At 40.8% G+C, this 24,024-nt stretch overlaps 4 protein-coding genes and 1 long non-coding RNA gene across 6 annotated transcripts; 2 read left to right on the forward strand and 3 right to left on the reverse strand.

Annotated features, from left to right (window-relative positions):
- Positions 1-78: 78 nt before the first annotated feature.
- On the reverse strand, positions 79-927 carry LOC136116987 (uncharacterized). 2 transcript variants are annotated; one of them, XR_010654150.2, is made up of 3 exons: positions 795-927; positions 284-422; positions 79-216 (listed from the first exon to the last, which is right to left on the reverse strand). It is a non-coding gene; the product is annotated as an uncharacterized lncRNA (long non-coding RNA). The 2 variants fall into 2 exon arrangements; XR_010654149.2 differs by having other exon boundaries at positions 284-454; positions 795-916.
- hzg (CTD small phosphatase herzog) lies at positions 884-13,099 on the forward strand. Its single transcript, XM_036815212.3, has 6 exons — positions 884-1,280; positions 1,529-1,692; positions 9,932-10,167; positions 10,233-10,414; positions 10,500-10,653; positions 10,716-13,099. The coding sequence occupies exons 2-6, from the start codon at positions 1,611-1,613 to the stop codon at positions 11,049-11,051; spliced, it is 990 nt and encodes a 329-aa protein (XP_036671107.1). The 5' UTR covers positions 884-1,280; positions 1,529-1,610; the 3' UTR covers positions 11,052-13,099.
- A 1,702-nt stretch (positions 13,100-14,801) lies between these two features.
- Hip14 (palmitoyltransferase Hip14) lies at positions 14,802-18,681 on the reverse strand. The gene is made up of 4 exons (XM_017080045.4): positions 17,713-18,681; positions 16,614-17,288; positions 16,236-16,515; positions 14,802-16,179 (listed from the first exon to the last, which is right to left on the reverse strand). The coding sequence occupies exons 1-4, from the start codon at positions 18,274-18,276 to the stop codon at positions 15,785-15,787; spliced, it is 1,914 nt and encodes a 637-aa protein (XP_016935534.2). The 5' UTR covers positions 18,277-18,681; the 3' UTR covers positions 14,802-15,784.
- A 398-nt stretch (positions 18,682-19,079) lies between these two features.
- PolD1 (DNA polymerase delta) lies at positions 19,080-22,584 on the forward strand. The gene is made up of 2 exons (XM_017079741.4): positions 19,080-19,240; positions 19,293-22,584. Exons 1-2 carry the CDS (start codon positions 19,185-19,187, stop codon positions 22,513-22,515), a joined length of 3,279 nt encoding a protein of 1,092 aa, XP_016935230.4. The 5' UTR covers positions 19,080-19,184; the 3' UTR covers positions 22,516-22,584.
- Arl1 (ADP ribosylation factor-like 1) lies at positions 22,528-24,016 on the reverse strand. The gene is made up of 3 exons (XM_017079743.4): positions 23,857-24,016; positions 23,553-23,769; positions 22,528-23,035 (listed from the first exon to the last, which is right to left on the reverse strand). The coding sequence occupies exons 1-3, from the start codon at positions 23,858-23,860 to the stop codon at positions 22,714-22,716; spliced, it is 543 nt and encodes a 180-aa protein (XP_016935232.1). The 5' UTR covers positions 23,861-24,016; the 3' UTR covers positions 22,528-22,713.
- Positions 24,017-24,024: the final 8 nt, after the last annotated feature.

Genomic DNA, 24,024 nt, shown 5'->3' on the forward strand with positions numbered 1-24,024 from the left:
TTACATTTGCTTGTAAAAGATATCTAGAAGAGTCTTTCCCAATTTGAAAAACTTGAATAAAAACATATTTTTTTATACTTTCAATATTGTGCATTTATTTTGTGTATAAGGGCTTTGTCCGCTTGTATACACGGTCACTGGCATGTAGGAGATTTTGCTGATCAATGTTATTTAGGTCCAGCTCCGTCGACATAAGAAATTTATTAATAACCATTTCTAAAGGAAACAGAAACAAAAATTATTTTTTGTTCAGTCAAAGTAAAAATAAACTAGAAGACATTACCTTTTACAATGAAATGTGTTGAGAATCGTTGGATGCTGGGTTTCTCCGCAGTTAAACGCCAAGTAATGTCCACAGATAGCTTGTCCGTAAATAGCTTTAAATAATCATACAGCTCACGATAAGCACGTAATTTCGCACCCTTTGTTGAATGGGATATTTAAATATGTTAAGCTATTAATAACATTTAGAAAAAAACAAAGCAATATTTTTAAAACGCACACATTTGATACAAAACAGCACTGTACACAGACAAATCGCGCAACGAAATGACGCTCGGGCGAAAAATAATAGCGTGGGTCAAAAGAAAGACTAAACAATTTTCAGAAAAAAAGGGGTAATGGAAAATTACCGCGACCTCTTTTTATGGCTTGTTTTTTTTCATTAATTTTGTTTTTCTAAAATGTGTACTATCGTCTTTCTATCGCGCAGAAGTTACTAAGAAGTGACTCCTGGACGACAGGCGATAGAAATATCGCCCTTTTGCTTGCAGGGTATAGCGGTATATACCAACTTTTAGCATGCGTTTTGCCAGCCAGTTTGGCGTTATCCACACTCGCAGTCACACTATTCCACACGTTTTGTTTTTTAAAAACTTTAATTTTTTTCGACTGTACACACGCGTTTTGTTTTTTTGCGCGATTAATTAATGGCAAGAAGATGCGAGCAGGGAAAACGAGTGCGAAAAATTAAATAACGACAAATAACGAAAACATCAGCGGCCGAGCAAGTGTGCGTGCGAGTGCGTACGTGTGTGAGTGTGGCTCTGTCTGTGTGGGCGTTTATAAATAAAACGCTGCGAAGCTGTGTGCGAAAAGCAGACGCGGATAAAGAAGTAAAAGAATGAGCGCAACCAAAAACAAGAGCAAAGGAGAGAAAGAAAGTGTTTTTTAAAATCTTTTCAAAGTTTTAAAGTTACAAACAAAAACGGAAAGGCGAAAGTGCAACAGAGCGAAAGAGAAAGGGAGAGAGAGAGAGAGAGAGAGCGATAAATAGCGAGGTGAATATCAAAGGGAAAACCCATTTGCATCGAGAAATAAAACGAAGCGAACGGACGGCCAAAGCGTAATTGTAAAATTCCACTGTCTGGGGCAGGCTATCAATTGGTGCATGTGTGTGTGTGAGCTATGTATATATACGTGTTATATATGGCATATATATATACATCAATATTCGGAGAAACATGAAAAAATCTCGCGATAATTGTCATATCATATGTATCTCTCATGTGTGCGCAACATTTTGCAGCTATCCTATCCGAAACCGATCTGATTCCGATTCCGAGATATCAACCTGTTAAGCGAAGTGGAGCCACAAACCGAGTGCTTAAATGGATGCAACATCAATAATCACGCAAGTTTCCCGCGACGACGAGCAACTGAACGTCTATCCCAGCTATCCCAATGACAAAGGTGAGAAAACGGGGGAAAAAAAGGGGGACATCGGGGAAAACCCAGACCCATTATAGACCTCCACTCATGACTCATCGCTACTTAAAGGCGTCACAACAAAGACGAAAGGACACTTGTCCGCTGCCAAGAAGTTTCGTTCCACTTACCACCCAACCAACACCCACCGTACCCCCAAAAATAACCCCCAACACCCCTATGACCTTTCGTGCTCACCCAATTGCGGTCAATATAATCGTGGGAATAGTTAGTTGTACATATGTCGTATTTTCTGTAAGTCTCGACAAATTAAATGGCAATGGCCTTTTTTTATAATTTATACAGGAGGCACTCAATAAAAGAACCAAAGGTGCTTAAAAAGGTTTAAAGCAAAGCAAAGAAATGTTTAATAAAAAATATAACTAAAATATAGTGAATCATTTGTTTATGTGTAGTACACATTATGTACGTTCTTAAGTCGCCTTTAATGATTATAATCTTACAACAAATTAAATACTTATAATTTCTCCAATAAGTAGAACAAAGATACTTCGATTCGATTAGCAGTGTAACCTGATAGCTACTATACCAATGTATTTTTAATGAAGTACTCTATTTAAAAGCATTATCCCATTAACAAGAGTTGACGTGGTTTACAACATTTAAGCACTTGTGTATCTCTCAGACAAACAATTTAAGAAAGCAAAGAAAATGAATTTTTAAATTTTATCTGTCCTAAAATCTTTATTCTATCATTGTTACCCACCGTCAATTTGCATTAAACTAAATAAATTTACTCAGGATTTCATTCTGATGAATAATAATAGTTAATAATGGTATTATTTTCACCCCACTTATGGCTGTTGTGTTTGTTTCGCCCCCTTTTTACTCAGCACACAGTGTTTTCTTGTTCGTTGGCCATTGTGAGTGATCTAACCACTTGCTGGCTTCGTTTTGTGGTTGCTGAATTATTTTGCGACGCAGTTGCAACTCTGCCGCCACCCACTGCCCACCGCCCATCGCCCACTTGCCACCCACTGGCCCACTCCCACCTGTAATCAATTGATGACGTCTTTCGGCGCTTGTGACGTCATGGAATTTCGACACGAAAGCCTTTTCTTTTCTCCAATTTTACTTTATTTTCTTTTCGCTCGTTTAACTGCTTAACTGCCTTTGCATGTTTACTTTCGAGGGTCCAACAATAGAAACTGCCAATTAAATTGCACAGTAAAAGCCAGCAGCAAAAAACGTACGAAAAAAGTTAAGAAAAAATAGAGGAAAACCGGTATAAAGAGAGGGAGAGACAGCCAAAGAGAAAGACCACAATAAAACTAGTTGCGAGTGCTTTTTTTTCTCACAGTGATGCAAACAAACAAACAAAGCAACACACGAACAACAAAAGAGTAGCTTAAAGGTTGCGAGATGGTTGTAATGAATGAATGAATAAATGAATGGTGAGAGCCAAAGAGAGCGGCCTAGGTACACATAGAAAAATGTAATTAGTGTGTAATAAATATTTTACTTGGAATTTGAGACCAGCAATGTTTATTTTTTCTTTTAGACAACATTTTTTGTGATAAAAAATATACAATTTAAGTAGACAGCCGTGGAAATTGAATTTGGTTTTTCTTATCGGAGGTGTATTTTTAACTCTGTAATTGAAGATAAGTATAATTGCCAATGTTAATATTTACTGGACCTCAGATACTCAATTTTTTTTCCGTGCAGAGAGCGAAAAATAAGGAGGGTGGGGCTGGGCTGGGTGTTGAAAAAACCGCGACGAACGCCTTAAAGTAAAGTAATAACTAATTTAATCTAATCTGCGGTCGCCACTGCACCTTTTATACATGGCCACACATGTACAGACTATACTTGATATATAATGTAGAAAATATTTGCGGTTAGGTGTTAATCGACGTCGTTCGCTCACTTTGATTTCGAATTTGATTTTGATCGACGCTGCTGCCATTTTGGCGCAAATAAATGAATTTTTTTTCTTATCTGACGGCTGATCTATATGTGTCACAAGCTACATATATTGAAACTCAATTCAGGAGCCTACATCTTGAAATCAAGTTATCCCAATGGGTTCCAAATAGGAATCTAAGCGGTTTTTACTAGTCGAGCTTTGAGCAACTGAGAGAGCGTGAGATAATAAGCGAGACGTCATCACAGCAGTATGTAGAAACACTTGCGGTCAAGATAGTAGTACACTGATTAAAAGAAGGATCCTTTTTGACTTGTTTTGTAGATTAAATACTAATTGGTCTCTGATGAAAAACGGATATTTTATTATGAGTTATATTTAGTGTGTGAAATACTGAATTATGAATATTTTAAAACATGCCTTTTAGTATGAGGTGCTATAGAATATTTATTTTTATTAATTCCTTTAAAAACCGTCCTTGACACAATCTATACAATTTATATTTATAATCTTGTACAATCACTGGCGTAGAGATTTTTAATCAAACCATGAACTGATTATGATCTACTTTTACTTTCTAGTTTCAGTAAAACTCGGGAATAGTAAATGTGAGGATTGTAAAACACTTGTTCTTCTAGTTCATAAAAGTTGAGACATTAAGGGAAGATGTGATTCCAAAGCTCTTTTTAAAAAATCCACTTCTATTATTCTGATCTCAGCTGTTTTTTGTGTGTGAGCGAGTGGGTGTAAGGGGCCAGTAGGAGTGCGAAGAGCTCGGCAACAGGGGCAAACCGGCAAACGAGCAGCAACAGTTGAAATATGTTTTTCTTCTTTATTTGAGAGTGGGTGCCGCCGCCTAAGTGCTTTTTGCTTTGCCTCACCGCGTATAAATATTAGTATAGATATATGTTCGCCATAACGCCTCCCCGCCCCTCCCCCTCCCCCTTTGAGTCACCCTCGCTTATAAATACATCTATATTGTTTTTATGGGCAAACGCAAATGCTCTCCTAGTATCTCATTTCTAGGCGCCTCAGCTGAACTGCTGTGATTTTTCAATTTTCTCAAGGTCTTGGAAGCCAAATTGCTCACGCACACAGAGAGACAGCGTGTTTTTCTTCGATTTAAGGCCCTTTTTCTGAATATTTATAATTTTTCACATTTATTGAGCAAGTCTAAAAATAGAAAAAAAAATTGTTAATTTGAAGAATGCGAATTGAGTTCAAAGATCTTGATCATAAACAAATTTGAAGAAAATGGAAAAAACTGGATCGCTCGAAATGGCGAATTTCTACAGTAAAATTCGGATATGTTTATACATGTTTTTGTATAAACATATCACTTGTTTTAATACTTATGGTAATACCAAAAGTATTTGAAATTTTTATTATTGCATTTATAGCCCTAATCCGAAAATAGATAATAATAAACATTTATTTCACGTTCTGAAATATTTATAATATAAATGTATAAACATTTTATATTATGCAATTATTAGGTAATCTAAAAATAACCGAGAGTCAGGGAAGTTGTGTGAATTCTTTTATTTAAAGATTTTATTATTCTATAGTATAAACACAATTATTTTTTAGGCATTTATTGCTCGCACCCCAAATAGTTATAAAGTGATAATCAAATGTTGAATAACGTTCATAATAAAATGGGCAAGACTCATTAAAATATGTAGATTTTTATTTCATTCTCTCTTGATCTACTTTTATGTGTTTGGGACTGACTTTTTGAATTGAGAAAGTACATACTACTTGTAATAATATTCCACCTCTTCAAAAGTGTATTTAAATTACGGCCTTTTGGGCCCTGAAATACACGAAACAGACAGAGAACAGATGCAATGCAATGCTTAATTATCGAAAAAATAATATTATATATGGCCCAAGATGAGCGGACTGCGTGCAAAAGATTTTTAGTGATGGTATTTCCTATATACTAATGCCAACAGTCGAGAAACACTTTTAAAATGATGGCTAAAGCTTTTCCTTTTTAAATCGATAAAGGTCAGCAAGTTCTGTACATTGAGATTTTATCTCCATGGTGGATATAGGTTCGTTGAACTACGATGGGGGTTAAATAAAGGCCAACCCCCAAAAAACAAAGGCCGGATTGGGGTGCTGCAGTTCTAGAAAGCCATCTTTATAAGGGAGATAGCAAATTGGGTTTTCGAATATTGTAAGGCAGGTGTTTAAACAGGTACAGTGAGAGAAACTCTGTTGTTACTTTATTGGTTTAGTGATTATTGTATAATCTTGCGTCGATGACCCAGAACAATGCCAACACTGTACTCAAAAGTGTATTCCTTTAGTTGATATTTACTGTCTTCATTGACACTTTTTTGCCCATTTATATCACGTGCCATTAACTTTGTTTGCATCTTCTTTTGCTACAGCTTAAATGTTAAGCTGCCTCTATCTTGAAGTTTAAAAAACAGAAAACAAAAAAAGCTTCATAAATATGCTGAAGGTCGAGACTGTGTGGCATTTTTGTTGCTCTTGGAATCGGCAAGAATGATATCATAGTGTGCCCCCCACCAGATAACAAACATTTTGATTAGATAAGCGTCTGTGGCCGAGAGTCGAATAAAAAAGTTTCAGTGGTGTGTGGGGCATGTGGGCAATTATATTCTCGATTCTTAAGAATTTTTCTTTTATTTGCTTTAAATTAATTATCAAATAATACCCCCCTTGACGTGTTGCCCTCTCCTTATCTGACACCAAAAAGACCTTGCCCGCCAACAGAACCGAAAGTTGTCAAAAAAATGTGTTCAAATTATAACAAAAGAAAATCTTTTAAAATTGCCATTGCCGTTCCGCATCAGTGGAGGTACATATAGACGGGTGTGTTGGCTTTTCTGGATCTGTAGGTTGGCGGGTTGTCCTGAAGATCGGGCCCAATTGACGCGTGAGGCCGTTTAACAGTCTGGCGGAGAAGGACTCGCATTTGCATAAATTAGTACACCGATTGTAGTTGCTGCCGTCCTTGTCTGCATGATTTTTTTTATTGGTTTACATAAATCTGTGCTTTAATTATCTGATACACCCTGTATTAAATATTTTTTCTTATTGTTCTTTTTTGCTTCAAGATTCTTTTATATAAGGTAATTGTTGTAGACTGGGGAACATTATAAACATTGCATTGCTATAATACAAGTCGGGTATAATTTGTATGGTAATAAAACTGGTTTGGAACATTAATAGCTTTAGTTCAGTTATAAGGCGAATACAATTATTAACAAAAGTTCCCATTTATCGAGTATTCATATCTTCAAGCACTAAATGCACTTGGAAAAACGCCAATCCCAATCTTATTTAAATGTTTAAAAGTATTAAATCTTACCATTTCCTTTTACCATTTATTTTGATTTGTGGACATCAAAGGCAACCTGACAGAAATAATTGCTCTCGAAACCATTGAAATATTTAATAATAATTCCAACGTGACCGACTCGTTTCGCATACTTTCGGTCCATATTTGGGTGTCTATTAAAACAGAATCTCGAAGAGACAAGACAGATTGTTGCCCCAATAATGAGTTATAAATATGGTCATCTAAATGTGTCTGGAAACGAGCACAAGAAGAATGCAAAGCGAACTGCCCACACAAAAACACCTTAAAAATAGGACAAAAGCCTATTTGAGTGTGATGTTGTGGGTGGGTGGGTGCTTGGAATGGATGGAAGTGGGTTGTTTCGAGCTGTTGCTCCATCGACGACCCAAATATAGATTGCCTATCAATAATCAGCAAGGATACAGAGCAGTTTTCAACAAGTTGAGTGTTTCGGGTTGGCTTTCGGCCCCTTTTATGCAAAGTTATGCAAAAAAAAGTTGAGAGGTAAGAACGGAAGAGTGGGGAGGGGGCTGAGGCGAATGGTTCACCTGCCTAATAATTACAAATGCCAGACGCTGGAAAAAGCTTTCATTATGCTAGAGAAGTAGCAGCAACTACAACAAGAGCACACGCTCATAAAATATTCAAGTGCATTTGCACTTCACTTGCAAGGGTTCTATGAGGAAAAAAATACATTAGGAAAGAACAAGAGTGGAACGTGAGGTTTAAGTACCCTTTGTACCCTTAGACCACTCTATGCAAGCTACGATCCAAAGAACCTGTCCCTTAAGCAAGATCTTAGGGTGTTTGAACATCCTTTTTCAAAAGTCAAATAGTTTTGTCAAGATATTTTATAAATATTTTTTTTATTTAACCAATGCTAAAAATACGTTGATTTGTTAATGGTTTTATTGCTTTGTTGTTCATGGTCTTTCAAGTCTGGTGATAAATTAATATGTACTTTAAAAATAGTATTCCTAAGTTAATTTTTTTAAATTGGGTTTAATTATTTGTATTTTGAAATAGATGTGAAAATAGTACTAGATTTTTTTCAAAAAACCACATATAATATGAATTTAAATTGATAAATATATTTTGATGGGTTGCATTTTCTGTAAAGTAGTTCTTATACCTTAAAGAAGGGTATGGTAAAAAGAGCAGCACAGAAAGAAAAAGCTCGTCACATCCTAAGCTCAGTTTTCACTTGGCTAACGGTTCAATGAACCGTTACGTCTAGCTTAGCCAGCAAGAAGGACGCTCGCCCACCTCCTGCCCCCAACCACCACCACCTCTTTTGCCACCCACCACCCCAAACATCACCGACTTGAAGCTTGTTTTCCCTGCTAAGTGATGTTTGACTGCTGTTTCCTTTTGTTGCCATACAATGCAAATTGCGGACGGACGCATTTTCGCTATCCTCTAACCCTGGCACTCCACTTTGCCACCCCCCTATCCCTTTTAGCCAAGGTGGCCGCGCCCCGAGCCAGCTTAAAGGTCAACCTGTGACCTTCTACTCATCTATCTATCTATCCAAGTAACTATCTCGCTGACTCGTTCTATCTGCTACAGTCAAACAACTATAACTCGAACTAAAGTTACTTCGAGTACTATGCAAATGATTAATTTGTATTTGAATTTTTGTATTAAATATGTGAAAATCCAGAAAAACAACTATAAAATGTTATGCTGTAAATTAAAAAGTAATACAACTGATTTAGCTCAAAAAATTCAAACCCACAAACATAACCCTTGATAAAAATTCTTTACCATTTCGTATATGTATAAAAACTGTAATACTGAAATTTAAAAGATATCTTTATGAGCTCTCAGAAACAGCAATTAACTTTGAATTTATGTTTTAAAGGTAGTTTCCGTATTTGCTTTAAGCTAGTAATTGCTTAAAACAATTTACTGTTTTCTGCCTCGTGAAAATGTAAGATTTAGATCACTTCTAAAAATTTTAAAAATACCTCTTAAGCTTTATAAACACTGTCAAATGTTGTTATTATTTCCATGACAAGAACATGTAATATATAAATATTTATTTCATTACCATTATAATTGGTGTTTTCAATGTTGAAGTTGGACTGTAACTTGCTGACTCGCTCTACCTGCTACTTTGTTTGTGTTCGCATGCAATTATAGCATTTCCCATCGATTAAACGCATTTTCCACCCCCAACCCCACACCACACATCCCCTCGCCGCGCAGTGTTGCTGCCTTCTAGTTTTGCCTTTGACTTCTATTTTTAAACATTTTCGCACAAAAACACAAACCACAAACCAAAACAGACTGGCGGCCAAGCGAAAAACTAAAACAAATTGTCTGCATTGCATGTACTGCAGTATTAACCAGATATAGAAATTGGAATAGATCTATATTTGTCTTATGCAAATGTAGCAAACAAAACAGACAATGTTTATGTCATTATGGGGCACAAACTGTAAATAGTAATCCGAGCAAGGCGAAACATTTGTACGAAAATGGAATGAAAATATAGACGCACGTATGGGAAAACATCGTGGGCGTATTTAGGGGTCTTAAATACTGTGCGAGAAGTTTTTATGAGGCGGCTAGAATGTTGTTGAAATTAATGGAGGAGCCATCAGGAAAATGCTTGGAATTTCTATTAAAATATAGGAAGTTTAGCCGAAAGAATGTATTTTTTAATTGGAAATCCCTATTGAGATTTATGATGATCTTAAATACATAAATCACTACAGATTAGTTTGTTTATTGAACTTACAATTTGTAAACCTTAAACGTTAAAAGAACCAAATATTAAATTGAATTATGGAAATGAAAACTAATATCATTAAAGATATTTTAGTTCATTATTTATATGATGATAAGATGACTTATAGCAAAATATCAAACTTATAAAATAACAGTTAGAAATCATTCTTCCTTTCATACCAAACTCTGGGGAACTAAACATTTTATTTCCGATATGAATTCTGTAAAACTAATGAAACCATTTGCTTGTACATCTCCAGACGACGTGGATCGCCTTAAGCCACAGAAGCGAGGATTATTCCAATCTCTGCTTTGCTGCTGGCGACGAAATCGAACGAAAACCAACCAGAATGGCACACAAATCGATGGTTCAACAACACCGCCACCATTACCGGACCAACAAAGGTACCTACTACCTCAGGTTAGGCTTACCGATATGCACAGAAAGTGCATGGTCATCGATTTGGACGAGACCCTAGTGCACAGTAGTTTTAAGGTGAGTACATCTAGAGGATCCTTCAATATTCCTCTTATTAATAATGTGTGTGTTGTACTTTTCAGCCCATACCGAATGCTGATTTCATAGTTCCAGTGGAGATCGATGGAACCGTACATCAGGTGTACGTTCTGAAGCGACCGCATGTGGATGAGTTTCTGCAGAAGATGGGTGAACTGTACGAGTGCGTTTTGTTTACAGCATCACTAGCCAAATATGCAGATCCCGTTGCCGATCTGTTAGACAAGTGAGTTGACCTCAAACTAAATACAGTTTTAGTTTAAAATTTAATAATTTTACTTACTGAAATATTTGTTAAACTTTAATTTCAGATGGAATGTGTTTCGTGCAAGACTGTTTAGGGAATCATGCGTTTATTACAGGGGTAATTACATTAAGGATCTGAATCGTCTGGGGCGGGATCTTCAGAAGATTGTCATTGTCGACAACTCACCGGCCAGTTATATCTTTCATCCAGACAATGCAGTAAGTAAAGAAAACATTTAAAGCACAAGCCCCATATTTATTTATTTATTTTCTTTAAAAAGGTTCCTGTAAAATCCTGGTTCGACGATGTGACCGACTGCGAACTGCGCGAACTGATCCCGCTCTTTGAGAAGCTTAGCAAAGTCGATTCCGTCTACTCGGTGCTCTGCAATTCGAACCAGCCGCTGAACAATCAGACCAACCAGCAGCATCCCCAGGAGCTGCAGCAGGCGCCGAACCAGCTGCATCAGCAGCACCAACAGCAGCAGCAGCAACAGACCATCTCTGCCACGACAGTTATTACCCAGGCAACCACGCTGTCTGCTCCGACCATGTTGAACCAGCAGCAACAGCCAAGTCCGACCAGCCCACAAAGCGAGCTGCTGCAAAAGACGTAACATCAGTGGGAACTAATGTTTATAAATATATGATAAATTGTATACATATTACAAGACCAAGCAAGCCGATAAGCAAGCAAACAAACAGCCCCTTCCCCAAGCTCTTCACTCATTAACCCAGGTCGCAAGAGAACGGGGAGACGAGATGAAACCAACTACCATTTGCTATATACTATAACCCCGCTCGACACCTAGGCTAAGCATAAGTTTTATATGATATACATAATTTTTACAGAACCCTATTTACACGGCACATTTGTTATTTATTCTTGTTTTGCTCTACCAATTATAAATATTATTATTTTTTTCTGTTTTTTAAACAACTGCTAATTGCTTATTGCGTTTTGCGATACCCCGTCTAAGGGGTATATTAAACCAAAACATAAGCCTCTATTTTTACCCAATAATCATAACTCTGTAAGCATATTTAATGGTAAACCAACTGAGCAAGCAAAAGATTTAAAGGCATAAAACAAAAATGATAACTATACATATGAGCAGAGAGATAAAATCAAATTCAAAATAGCTATATTTATATATATTTTTTATTAAAAAAGAAAATAAAACAAAAATAACTAAGAGTAAAATGAGGAGAAGAGAAAACAGAAAGGAAAACTTAAAACAAAATATATATATAATATGTATACTAAAAGAAATTTATATATACATACATGGATATATATTTAAGGCGTGTCTACACATGTTTATAGCACTAAGGCATGTATAATATTTCGTATATTTATTAAAGAAATAAGTTTATACGCGGTCACCCACTCACGCTTGATCGTTGGCACTGGCAAATGTCAAAGTTGGTATATCGGGTTTATCGCGGGGAAGGCTTCATCGTATCACATTCTGGTTTCCTGAAATGTCTGTCAATCGTGAGTGGTGGGCCGCATATAAACGAGTTTAAGTTGCATTGCAAGAGGGTGAAATGGGCTAACTGTAAGCCACATTGTAAAGCATCTAGAAGTCTGCGGCGCGTCCGTAGTTAATATATAAAGAACAGCTGGGACTGCGCTTGACTGTGGCCCAAGGACCAGAATTTCCATTCGATCCCAATCTGTACTCACATTCAATCCGATCTGGTATTAAGATAATCCCACTGTCCTAGAGCAAATTCAAATTCCCGTCTTTGGGACTCTGGCAAGCGCAGTTGCAACACATTGTACTAGGCTTAAATGAAAATTATACATCTATATATTTTAACCAATTTATGTTAATTTCCCCTCTTATCAAGTGCGCTTATGAAACGCATTGCAATATATATTTACGACTACTTTAACACTTCTTTGAATTGAACTTCAACTTCGGCCGCGTTCTGTATTCTGTGTTAGCATGCGAAGACGGCAATTGATTGTAAACGATGAAACACCTATAGCTTCTTTCAACTCCGACCAAATATCAATCATTATATAGTATATATATGAGCTCAAGCTGGCCACGCCGAAATCCCACCTGATAAATATATTATATAGACAAAAGACGCTATTGCTATCCAAACCACACGACACGCTCACAGACCAGTCCAGATCTTCTTTCAATCTTTTATTCTCTATGTAATGTCTATGTCTTGTATTTCTCAACTAACTTTTGCAACAAATCTTTTATTTAGAGCATAAGCCTTTGCGTGTTTTAATTTGCTTAAACTAAAAATAATAATATAGAAGGAAACAAAAATTGGCACGTTGCAAACGCGCGATATTCTCATATTTTTTGCAATCAAGCAAGTAAATTTAACATAATGCTAAAATAATATATGTATTGTATATCATTTACACCCGCAGCAAAAACTAAACAAATGATTGCATCTAACCACGGAAATAAAATGGGAAAACGTGTTTCGATTGCGTATATTTAAATGTTTTACTTTTAATAAAAGCAAAACCATTTAACTTAATTTATCATAAAAGGGAAGAAATTCTATTTTTAAAGTGAGCCTATAAATGTAATGCATCAATGTCGACAAAAAATAATTAAAACAAAAATTAAATTTCAAAATCTACAAATATTATGTCATCAAACAATAAAAACAAATTAAAACCCAATTCGGAGTTCGTTTTATTTTTCTTAAGCCCATTTATTAACGCAAACCCATTGATTCATATATAGCTAATTTGTTTCCACCATTTTGAGACCACATATACATACATCGTTCAGCTACTGCATTACCCGGAGGTAGTAATTATCTTATCTTTATAATCCTCCCACACCCTAACAGTATTTTTATGGCCTGGTACGCTGTTCTTTAGAACCTTCAAATCTAGTACCCAGCTGCATATCAAGGAACAGTGCCAGCGTAATAAGTTTACATGTTTCCAAGGACTTTTAGTTATCCCTAAAAGGAGCTTGTTGATCCTTGCACGACGAAACACCATTACATATCGCATGTTTGGTCTATTCTTTTGTGTTGTCCTTGCGAATGGGTTCTGTTTGTGCCTAACCGAAGTACGCACGGGGACGCTTTGATGGCAGGACCATCGCGGCGCGACAATGGTAACGATGGTTACTGCGATACCGGACCACAGGCGATGCGCGATCTGCGCTGAGGTTAAGCTAACGTGGGGATTACGAGCTCTATTCCCGGAGGTGGAAAGTATAAGTTATAGCTTGCATTGATACTTGATTTGTTCTTAAATTGATACATGCTTATATACTACTTGGAACACGGAAATCTAGTGTAATGAATAGTGAAATGAGGTATATTCTAAAGTAGGTCAAAAAACTTTGCTTATGGTAGCAGTTTGCGTAGTTGGTTCGGCTGACACTGCATTGGCGGATCAGTGTAGCTCTGAATTCTCATCTACAGTGGGTGCTACTTAGCGCCTGGTACTGTTCCCAACTTGGCTACTGCTTGATTGGTTGAGTGCTGGTCATTTTGAGCACCCTTGGGTCCTTAAACCACAAGACACCTTTACATATCTCATGATTGGCCTATTCTTTAGTATTGTCCTTGGGAATGCGTTCCTCAGTATGTCAAGATAGAGATCTGATCAAATCGGTACAGCATCATAAACATTGCTGGTCCGGACTAAGGAAGGATTTTTACTACATATTGGCCATAAGTTGCTAGCCATAACATAAATAAAAAAATTGTTTTTTGAATACGGAATAAAGTTCTATTTATTATTCAAATTTGTTTTTAACGCACATACACATACACTTCATCGAGCTCACAATTTCCATCGTTCTACACACTATTTAATACATTCATTTATATATCTTTAGTTAAATATATTTGTCTTGAACTTAGCCGCTAAACTAAAGATGTAGGCAATGGGGTTGATTTGCTTGATTTTTCATTAAATAGGCCAAAAAACACTTAGTTTATACGTTAATATGCGCAATGCTTTATGGGGCCTTGCTTGATGTTAGATCTTGTTCGATTTATATAGTCTTTTGAAAGCTTTATTTTTGTAGCAATGCGAGCGAAAGGAATATACAAAATGGATTTGAAACATATACATTACTTTAATAGCAAATCGCTTCGTCTCCATCTCCATTTGTATAATCTCAAATACAAAATACATCGAAAAAGTTGTATGTTTAATCTGTATTTAGTACATAGTTGAAAATGTTTGCTTAGCGATTCTTCGTATTAAATTTGTTTGTAGGTTTCGTTTGAATTAATATTTAAATGCATTTAAGTAACGTGTTACAATTACAACATATTTTATTCATTGCTATGCGTGTTGTTCTCAGGTTGCTGAAATTCCTTTTACATAATAAATAGATCATTTCATAGCTATATGGGTTTATATAAATATGCAATTTATTTTATCGATTTTGTGGCTGTAGTTGCACTTCAACATTTTACTTAAATGATTTTCTGACTAGACTAGTGCATAATTAGAATTGGATCGCATTAGAATTTATTCATTATTTGTTTAAGTATGCTAGTGCTTGGGATCGATTGGTTAATTTTTGTCTTCGCTGTATTTGCCATGTTAAAATGTTAAGGGTCTTTGCGTGCTGTTGCTGAAGCGAAGTTTTCGATCCTAGAGAGCTGGTAGCGTCTCAAAGTACGTAAATTAGTACGTATTCCTGAATTTTCACTTTAATTTTGCCTTTCTGTAATACATAATGCCGGATTATCCATTCCATCTAGGAGAAACTTCGCTCAGAGTCCACCCCATGCAAGTACCTTAAAACGTTGACAGTTTCAATTTGGTGTTCTCTTTTGTTGTGTGCGCTTTACAATTTGTTAATATCTCAGTACGTGAAATAGAATCTTGAATATTGCACGCTTAAACAAACTCTGGTTTTGATTATGGTTGCATTGGTAAATTTGTTCGGTGTTCATTTGCTTACGATTGCATTTAGGTTTTTGGTATACAAATACTTTAAAGGACAAAAACGTTTTGTGTACTTTCGGCTTATGATCGAAGAGTAAGAAATACGCAGAAATGTACAGAGTAATTACAGTAATACATGCATAATATGTACTTAAGTGAAGGGTAGCCGTACTTGGCCCGGACCCCAACTCGTCCATCCGATATCGGTCAGCGATGACGCTTCTGTCTTGGCTGTGTTGAATTCTTCTTCGCGAATCGTGGTTTATATATTTTTGCAGCAGATCAGCGGGACCAATTAAAATGGTTGAGGGAAATGAAACGGGTGGGTTTTTTGGGAAAGAGAAAAAGCATTAGCGGACTATCTAAAGCGTTTGGTGTCGGTTGTTAAACATGCGCGATGGGCATCTGAAGCGTCTTCGCATCCCGATAGGACTTATCCTACACGTACTGGTGCTCGCCAGCCATTCCATCTGGGCAGTCCACGCTCAGCAGCGGCTCCTTCTCGATGGTCTGATGCGTCTGGGCATCGTAGTCATAGTAGTTCATCCAGTCCACCCGCTTTGGCTGAACCAATCCGAAGCAGCTGCACTCGAGGAAGTCCACGAGGTTCTGGATGGGACCGCGTGTGAAGGGGCTGTGGCCGCCCTTGGCCTGGAAGTGGCGATACCGTCCGCGGTTCATGCGCTCATTGGTGGTCATTCCCAGGCAAATCACCTGATATGTCTGGCAGATCGTCAACAGGATCACCCAGGACATGTGCAGCAGGGCGTTACCCATTACCCAGCCTACCCAGGCGTCGCAGTTGCCAATGGCCCGCATGGCACCGAGAAAATCTGCGGGTGACTCGCACATAAGAAGGATTCATAAGAGGATCAACCGATTAACTCACCATCAAATTGCACATTGCACTGGTTCACATAGTACTTGGAGCCGCCATACAGCATCCAGACGCACATAATCAGCAGCATCCAGAGGAATCCCATGAAGTAGCTATGGTTCTTTAGCCCGATGCAATTGCCCACCCAAGGGCAGTGGTGATCGAATCTCGCCACACAGCGATCGCACACGGAGCAGTGTTTTGACCGAATAGGGCGGCGCACCAGGCAACCGGAGCAGAAGGAGGCGGGCTCAAAGCCGATTCCACCTCGCTCCGAAAGCTCTATGATGGTCTATGGGGGAAAATAAGTTGTCACATATATTGAACTACTCTTAAGTTATTCATAAGAATGACATATTTAATCTAATTAACAAAGAAGAGTGTGCTTACCTTAAATCGCTGCTCCCTGGTCGGCCGAATAATGCCCGGATCTCCCTTCCATGACTTGAGAAAGCACACCCACAAGACTAGCGAGGAGATCAGGAAGCAAACGGTGGCCGTGAACGGCACAGCATCGTCGATATACATCAGCCAGGTGACATAGAACCAGGCCTTGGTGGCCAGGTAAACGCTCAGGGGCAGTAGGGCCATCAGGTGCTCATCAAACAGGGCTTTGCCAATCGTGTGGAATATGGCGTACAAACAGCCCAGTAGGAAAAACTTGATGATGTACAGCGTGTTCACGGTGAACACGATGCCAGCCAGATAGAAAGCAGTGAAGGGACATGCCACCATGGACCACCACCTCAGGCGCTTGTCGTGCCGCAGCTTGGAGACCAGCGATCGCCGTTGCTGCGAGGTGAGCGCCGCCTCTTTCACGCGGTCCATCACCTTGGCCCCTATCCAAATTGCTCCCGTCTGGGATTCCAGCATCGAGAGCGGCGTCTCGCCCCGCAGATTGGGCACATCCAGCGAGGCCTTCGACTTGAGCACCAGTGTGGAAATGGCCGTGGCATTGCGTGCCAGGATGGCCCAATGCAAGGCCGTGTTTCCATGCGTATAATCAACCATGGCGGGGTTGGCTCCGAGGGTCAGCAGCAAGCGCACGGGATCCAGAGCACAAACCTTTAAAAATTAGATCATTAGTAACGCCGAATATTTAAAATATCTTAAGCTAACATCATTTAGAAATAGGGCTTTAAGAAAGACTTCCTCTGTCTAAAATATGCGTACATATAGCTTTCTAAACAAAAACTTATGGCTTATTCATTCTTTTAGAATTTGACATTTTCAACATAATTTCTATGGCATTTTATTTTTGAATTCTTATCTTATATTACACATTCATTGCGTATTTCCTAGAATAATTATACATTAATCAATCTCCCAAATGAATAAAAGAGTTCAGTTAAACTGTGCCATTCAAGACTTTCTTATTATTCCAGATGTTTATAGATTAAATGATAAACCAAAAGAGGAATGTGTTTTACAAATTCGTAATATGTACCACTTAAAAGTGTGGTATCAGCGTTCCCAGAAACAAACTCACCTTCCATGCTGCCCACATCAGCGCCGTCATTCCGCCTCGATCCTGGAGATCAGGGTCTACGCCCTTCGCTATAAAGTAGGCCACCAGAGCAGTGTGCGCGAACTGGGCGGCGATGTGTATGCAGGAGCAGCCCTCCGCATCCCTGATCCTCGGATCTGCGCCAGCGGCCATGAGCAGGACGACGGCACCGAGATGTCCCTGTCGGGTGGCCCAGTGCAGGGGCGTGGCGTTCAGCTCCCCGCCCACGGCGTCCACGGTGGCGCCCTTCTCAAGGAAGTACCGGATGATGTCCCGTCGATTGTTGATGGCCGCCCAGTGGAGCAGGGTGACCGTTTCGCTGTCCGGCTGATTGACATCCCACCCGGACTCGACCAGCTCCCGGACGCGGGCAATGGCCCCGTACTGGGTGGCCTTAACGATATCGAAGCCACTATAGTCGGGCTCCACGGGCGCGGTGGGGGGTTGTTGGGCGATCAGCGCCGACTGTCGCTCGTTGTCCGGCTGCTGGCCGGTTCCCGGGACACAGGAGCCCGTGGTGGCCGCCTGGCAGGCACTCTGGTACATCGCTGGCTTCTCTGGGTTCCCGTTCCCTTGGGGTCGTCCAAACGTGATTCACACTGCGATGTGCTCGTCGTAACATTAACCGTCCATCCCCCTCCTTCCAGCGGGCGAGCAAGCGAGAGGGGTGAGGCGAGTTGAGTCGAGCGGATGGCGAGAGAGAGAGGGAGAGAGCAGGAGAGACACCCCCACCAGGCACTGTTTCGGGCAATTCACAGGTTTGTCATTTTCACCGCAGGTTTCCTCGGCAGCTGCGTTCTCCTCCGTATCGCGGGACACCTTTCTCGGAAGGATCTCCAGGTGACGGCACGGCTATCGCGGTAATCAGTTTAATGCGTTTTACCTGCCAATTCAGGAGGACTACAAGCGATTTTGGTGGTACGATACAAGCTGATAGCACTGAATGGCGCGTTTTCCAGCACTGCCACGGGGAATTTCACAACTCTTTCGGTATTTTTTAAAGTGCAGCTGTGGTATTTTTAAGACATTTTAGGAACCAATTTTATGTTAATTATTTTTAACGGATTGAATTAGCTTTTTTTTAACTTAAGTTCGAACCATTTATACTATCTAAAAAAAAATAAATACATTAACAATACAATTCATAAAATATAAAAAGTTAAATTTCTTTTATGCCGGTTTCTTTATATTTATTTTAATTTCTTAAGAGCTATACGACGTTTGACTATGACCTTTGCACTAGTTTTATATATAATGACAGCAATAATTAATTTATAAAAGAAAGATATATTTGTAAATCAAATTTCACAAACCGTTGTTTTGCAATTTATGGTATATTTTTTTAAGCAAAAGTGGTAACACTTTAACCACCTGCAAAAGCGCGCCTAATTTTTTTGGCATCAGCACATCTTGTCTCATGTTTTTGCGATTTTTGCGACATTTGAGTACCCAGAATGGACGCCAAGCGCAAGTTTAATGGAACATCTAATGGCCAGGCCAAAAAGCCCAGGTAGGAAAACCTTTACAAGTTTAATCCAGGCATTACAAGTTTTACCCCTCAGGAACCCAGACGACGATGAGGAAATGGGCTTTGAGGCGGAGCTGGCCGCCTTTGAGAACTCAGAGGAGATGGACCAGACCTTGCTAATGGGCGACGGTCCCGAGAACCAGCAGACCAGCGAGCGTTGGTCCCGTCCACCGCCCCCAGAACTTGACCCGTCAAGGGATAGTTTGGAGTTCCAGCAGCTGGATGTGGAAAACTACTTGGGACAGCCTTTGCCGGGAATGCCAGGTGCCCAAATAGGACCCGTGCCGGTGGTCCGCATGTTTGGCGTCACCATGGAGGGCAACTCCGTGTGCTGCCATGTTCACGGCTTCTGTCCGTACTTCTACATAGAAGCACCCAGGCAGTTCGAGGAGCACCACTGCGAAAAACTACAGAAAGCTTTGGATCAAAAAGTCATTGCCGATATCCGCAACAACAAGGATAATGTTCAGGAGGGTGTGTTAATGGTAGAACTGGTGGAGAAGCTGAATATACACGGTTACAACGGAGACAAGAAGCAGAGATACATCAAAATCTCCGTTACACTGCCAAGGTTCGTGGCCGCCGCCTCGCGTCTGCTGAAAAAGGAGGTTATCATGTCGGAGATCGACTTCCAGGACTGTCGCGCCTTCGAAAACAACATTGACTTTGACATCCGCTTCATGGTGGACACGGGAGTGGTGGGCTGCAATTGGATTGAGCTTCCGAAAGGGCACTGGCGAATGAGGAACAGCCGGAGCAAGCCTCTGCCTGAATCCCGATGCCAGATCGAAGTTGATATTGCTTTCGACAGGTTCATCTCCCACGAGCCAGAGGGCGAATGGTCCAAGGTGGCTCCCTTCCGCATCCTCTCGTTCGACATAGAGTGCGCTGGTCGCAAGGGAATCTTTCCCGAGGCCAAAATGGATCCGGTCATTCAGATAGCCAATATGGTGATCCGGCAGGGAGAACGAGAGCCCTTCATCAGGAATGTTTTTACCCTGAATGAGTGTGCTCCCATTATAGGAAGCCAGGTGCTGTGCCACGATAAGGAGACTCAGATGCTGGACAAGTGGGCTGCATTTGTCCGTGAAGTCGATCCGGACATTTTGACCGGCTATAATATTAACAACTTTGACTTTCCCTACTTGATCAATCGAGCAGCGCATTTGAAGGTTAAGAACTTCGAATATCTTGGCAGAATCAAGAACATTCGCTCGGTGATCAAGGAACAGATGCTGCAGTCCAAGCAGATGGGTCGCCGAGAGAATCAGTATGTGAACTTTGAGGGTAGAGTTCCCTTCGATCTCCTGTTTGTGTTGCTGCGCGACTACAAACTTCGCTCCTATACACTCAACGCTGTGAGTTATCATTTCCTGCAAGAGCAAAAGGAGGATGTGCATCACAGCATCATTACCGATCTTCAGAACGGAGACGAGCAGACACGTCGCCGCTTGGCGATGTACTGCCTCAAGGACGCCTACCTGCCGTTAAGGTTGCTTGAAAAGCTGATGGCCATTGTTAACTACATGGAAATGGCCAGGGTGACAGGAGTGCCGCTGGAATCCCTGCTCACCCGTGGACAACAGATCAAGGTTTTGAGTCAACTGCTGCGCAAGGCTAAAACCAAGGGATTCATCATGCCCTCCTACACATCTCAAGGATCGGATGAACAGTACGAAGGGGCCACTGTGATTGAACCAAAAAGGGGCTACTATGCCGATCCCATCTCGACGCTGGATTTCGCCTCCCTGTATCCAAGTATAATGATGGCGCACAACTTGTGCTACACCACCTTGGTTTTAGGTGGAACTCGCGAGAAGCTGCGGGAGCAGGAGAACCTCCAGGACGACCAAGTGGAGCGCACGCCTGCCAATAACTATTTTGTGAAATCTGAGGTGCGTCGTGGCCTGCTGCCTGAGATCCTAGAGTCCCTTTTGGCAGCCAGAAAGCGCGCCAAAAATGACCTCAAAGTGGAGACAGATCCTTTCAAACGCAAGGTTTTGGACGGTAGGCAGCTGGCTTTGAAGATTTCAGCTAATTCAGTGTACGGATTCACTGGTGCTCAGGTGGGAAAGTTGCCCTGTCTGGAAATCTCTGGCAGCGTTACTGCATACGGCCGCACCATGATAGAGTTGACCAAAAACGAAGTGGAGTCGCACTACACGCAGGCCAATGGTTACGAAAACAATGCAGTGGTTATCTACGGAGACACAGACTCCGTGATGGTTAATTTCGGAGTAAAAACCCTGGAGCGCAGTATGGAGCTAGGTCGCGAAGCAGCGGAGCTGGTCAGTTCCAAGTTCGTGCATCCTATCAAACTTGAGTTCGAGAAGGTCTATTATCCGTACCTCCTGATCAACAAGAAGCGCTATGCGGGATTGTATTTTACCCGACCGGATACCTACGATAAAATGGACTGCAAGGGCATCGAAACCGTGAGGAGAGATAACTCACCACTGGTGGCCAACCTGATGAACTCCTGCCTGCAGAAACTACTCATCGAAAGGGACCCTGATGGCGCAGTGGCCTATGTAAAGCAGGTGATAGCCGATCTTCTCTGTAATCGCATAGACATCTCTCATCTGGTCATAACAAAGGAGCTGGCCAAAACGGACTACGCTGCCAAACAGGCACACGTTGAGTTGGCCGCCAAGATGAAGAAAAGAGATCCTGGCACGGCACCCAAGCTGGGGGATCGAGTTCCTTATGTGATCTGTGCGGCAGCTAAGAATACACCAGCTTACCAAAAGGCTGAGGATCCGCTGTATGTGCTGGAGAACAGCGTTCCCATCGATGCCACCTACTATCTGGAGCAACAGTTGTCCAAGCCGCTGCTGAGAATCTTCGAACCTATCTTGGGGGATAATGCAGAGTCCATTTTGTTGAAGGGAGAGCACACTCGCACGCGAACTGTGGTAACATCCAAAGTGGGTGGACTAGCTGGTTTTATGACGAAGAAAACCGCCTGCTTGGGCTGCAAATCCCTGATGCCTAAAGGTTACGAGCAGGCCTGCCTGTGTCCACATTGCGAGCCCCGGATGAGTGAGCTTTATCAGAAAGAGGTGGGGGCCAAAAGGGAACTGGAGGAGACCTTCTCGCGCTTGTGGACGGAGTGCCAGCGATGCCAGGAATCCTTGCACGAGGAGGTGATCTGCTCCAACAGAGATTGTCCCATCTTCTACATGCGACAAAAGGTGCGCATGGATCTGGACAATCAGGAGAAGCGGGTGATGCGATTCGGCCTGGCCGAGTGGTAACCAATGCATGAATTACTGAATTGTTTAATCCTATAATTTATTAATTATATTACTAGAAGTTATTACAAAGTTTCTTTCGGTTCGTGGATTTTTGCGCAATTTGCAATTTGAAAAAGCTGTTGACGATTCCTAGCTGGCGATGCTTTGGACACACATTTTTACACAGGGGACTGGGGTTGCTGGGGACTGGCTAAGGATCTACTTGCGACTTTGCAGGGTGTTGGACAGCCAGTCCATGGCCTGGTCGAGTCCCTCGCCCTTGGTGGCCGACGTTTTGAATATTTGAAATGTGCGGTTCTTAAGGTTCTCCAGCCCTAACGCGTGATGCACCTCGGCGACGGTCATGCATCCGTCCATGTCCTGCTTGTTCGCCAGGACGACCAGTATCGCGCCGGCCAGCTCCTCCTCCCGCAGCATATACAGCAGCTCATCTTTGGAAATGCCTATACGGTCCCGGTCCGCCGAGTCCACCACGTAGATGATGGCGTCTGTGTTGCTGTAGTAGCAACGCCAGTATGGTCTGGAATGGATTTAGAGATTGTAAACCGATTATTTATTTTCTACGCTTTGGCTTTGAAGTTAGTTTTTGTTTTTTTTTAAACAAATATTTGGAAATTTTTACTTTATTAATTTTACTAAAGCAAGATTACTTGGAAATGATAAGAGCCTCTTGTACATACACATGTAAATAATATTGAAAACTTACGAAAATGGAAGTGAAAAAGAATAAGTAAAATGAACCTAATTTTTAAGAAAAGTTATCAAAACACGCCAAACAAATCATATTCCCTTATCTTTTGGTCCTCTGTGCTGACTCACATAATATAAGAATGACTTATTAAAAGCCAGAAAGGCTTGAGTCGAATCTGTGGTTGAAATAATATGCAACAACATGAACTTTGCTTCTCAAAAAGTTTAAATTAAAAATTGAAAGACAAACAAATCACCGTAGGGCTTCTAAATATGTGTAACCTAATTATATGCATGTCTTACCTATCAGATTATGAAAACCCCCTCCCCCAGAATCCCCCACTCACCTAATACTTGTTTGTCCGCCCAAATCCCAGACCTGGAACTTGAGGTTCTTGTAGGTGACCTGCTCCACGTTGAAGCCAATGGTGGGTATCGTGGTGACCACCTCGCCCACCTGCAGTCTGTAGAGGATGGTGGTCTTTCCAGCGCCGTCCAGGCCCAGGATCAAGATGCGCATCTCCCGGGAGCCGAGCAATCCGCGAAAGTAGCTGAGCACCCCACCTGGAGGAAGAACGTACGATTTTTATGACCAGACATCGTCACCGGGTGTCGCTGGAGTGGGAGGTTCCATTCCTGGAGTCTACAAACCCATGATTACGGCTGAACTTTGTCTAGTGCTGGCGCTGCCTCCAAATGCTTAAGTGTAAACCTAATTAATTGTATTTGGTGCTACAATTAATACAAAATCGAAATAATCTTGTTTTCACTTTTTTTTGGGCAGAGAGAATGGTTTCGTCTTTGCCATTCACAGGTCAC

The sequence above is a fragment of the Drosophila suzukii genome, chromosome 3 (genome assembly GCF_043229965.1).
Source record: "Drosophila suzukii chromosome 3, CBGP_Dsuzu_IsoJpt1.0, whole genome shotgun sequence".
NCBI classification, from domain to species: domain Eukaryota; kingdom Metazoa; phylum Arthropoda; class Insecta; order Diptera; family Drosophilidae; genus Drosophila; species Drosophila suzukii.

Excerpts from the sequence above, each read along its gene's own strand:
- hzg (XM_036815212.3), top strand. The coding sequence starts at position 1,611 with ATGGATGCAACATCAATAATCACGCAAGTTTCCCGCGACGACGAGCAA. Across the intron at positions 10,415-10,499 it reads GTTGCCGATCTGTTAGACAA|ATGGAATGTGTTTCGTGCAA; the intron begins GTGAGTTGACCT and ends CTTTAATTTCAG. Across the intron at positions 10,654-10,715 it reads TCTTTCATCCAGACAATGCA|GTTCCTGTAAAATCCTGGTT; the intron begins GTAAGTAAAGAA and ends TTCTTTAAAAAG.
- Hip14 (XM_017080045.4), bottom strand. The coding sequence starts at position 18,276 with ATGTACCAGAGTGCCTGCCAGGCGGCCACCACGGGCTCCTGTGTCCCG. Across the intron at positions 17,289-17,712 it reads TGATGTGGGCAGCATGGAAG|GTTTGTGCTCTGGATCCCGT; the intron begins GTGAGTTTGTTT and ends TAATTTTTAAAG. Across the intron at positions 16,180-16,235 it reads GTGCAATGTGCAATTTGATG|ATTTTCTCGGTGCCATGCGG; the intron begins GTGAGTTAATCG and ends AGTCACCCGCAG.
- PolD1 (XM_017079741.4), top strand. The coding sequence starts at position 19,185 with ATGGACGCCAAGCGCAAGTTTAATGGAACATCTAATGGCCAGGCCAAA. Across the intron at positions 19,241-19,292 it reads GGCCAGGCCAAAAAGCCCAG|GAACCCAGACGACGATGAGG; the intron begins GTAGGAAAACCT and ends TTTACCCCTCAG.
- Arl1 (XM_017079743.4), bottom strand. Across the intron at positions 23,036-23,552 it reads GGCGGACAAACAAGTATTAG|ACCATACTGGCGTTGCTACT; the intron begins GTGAGTGGGGGA and ends AATCCATTCCAG.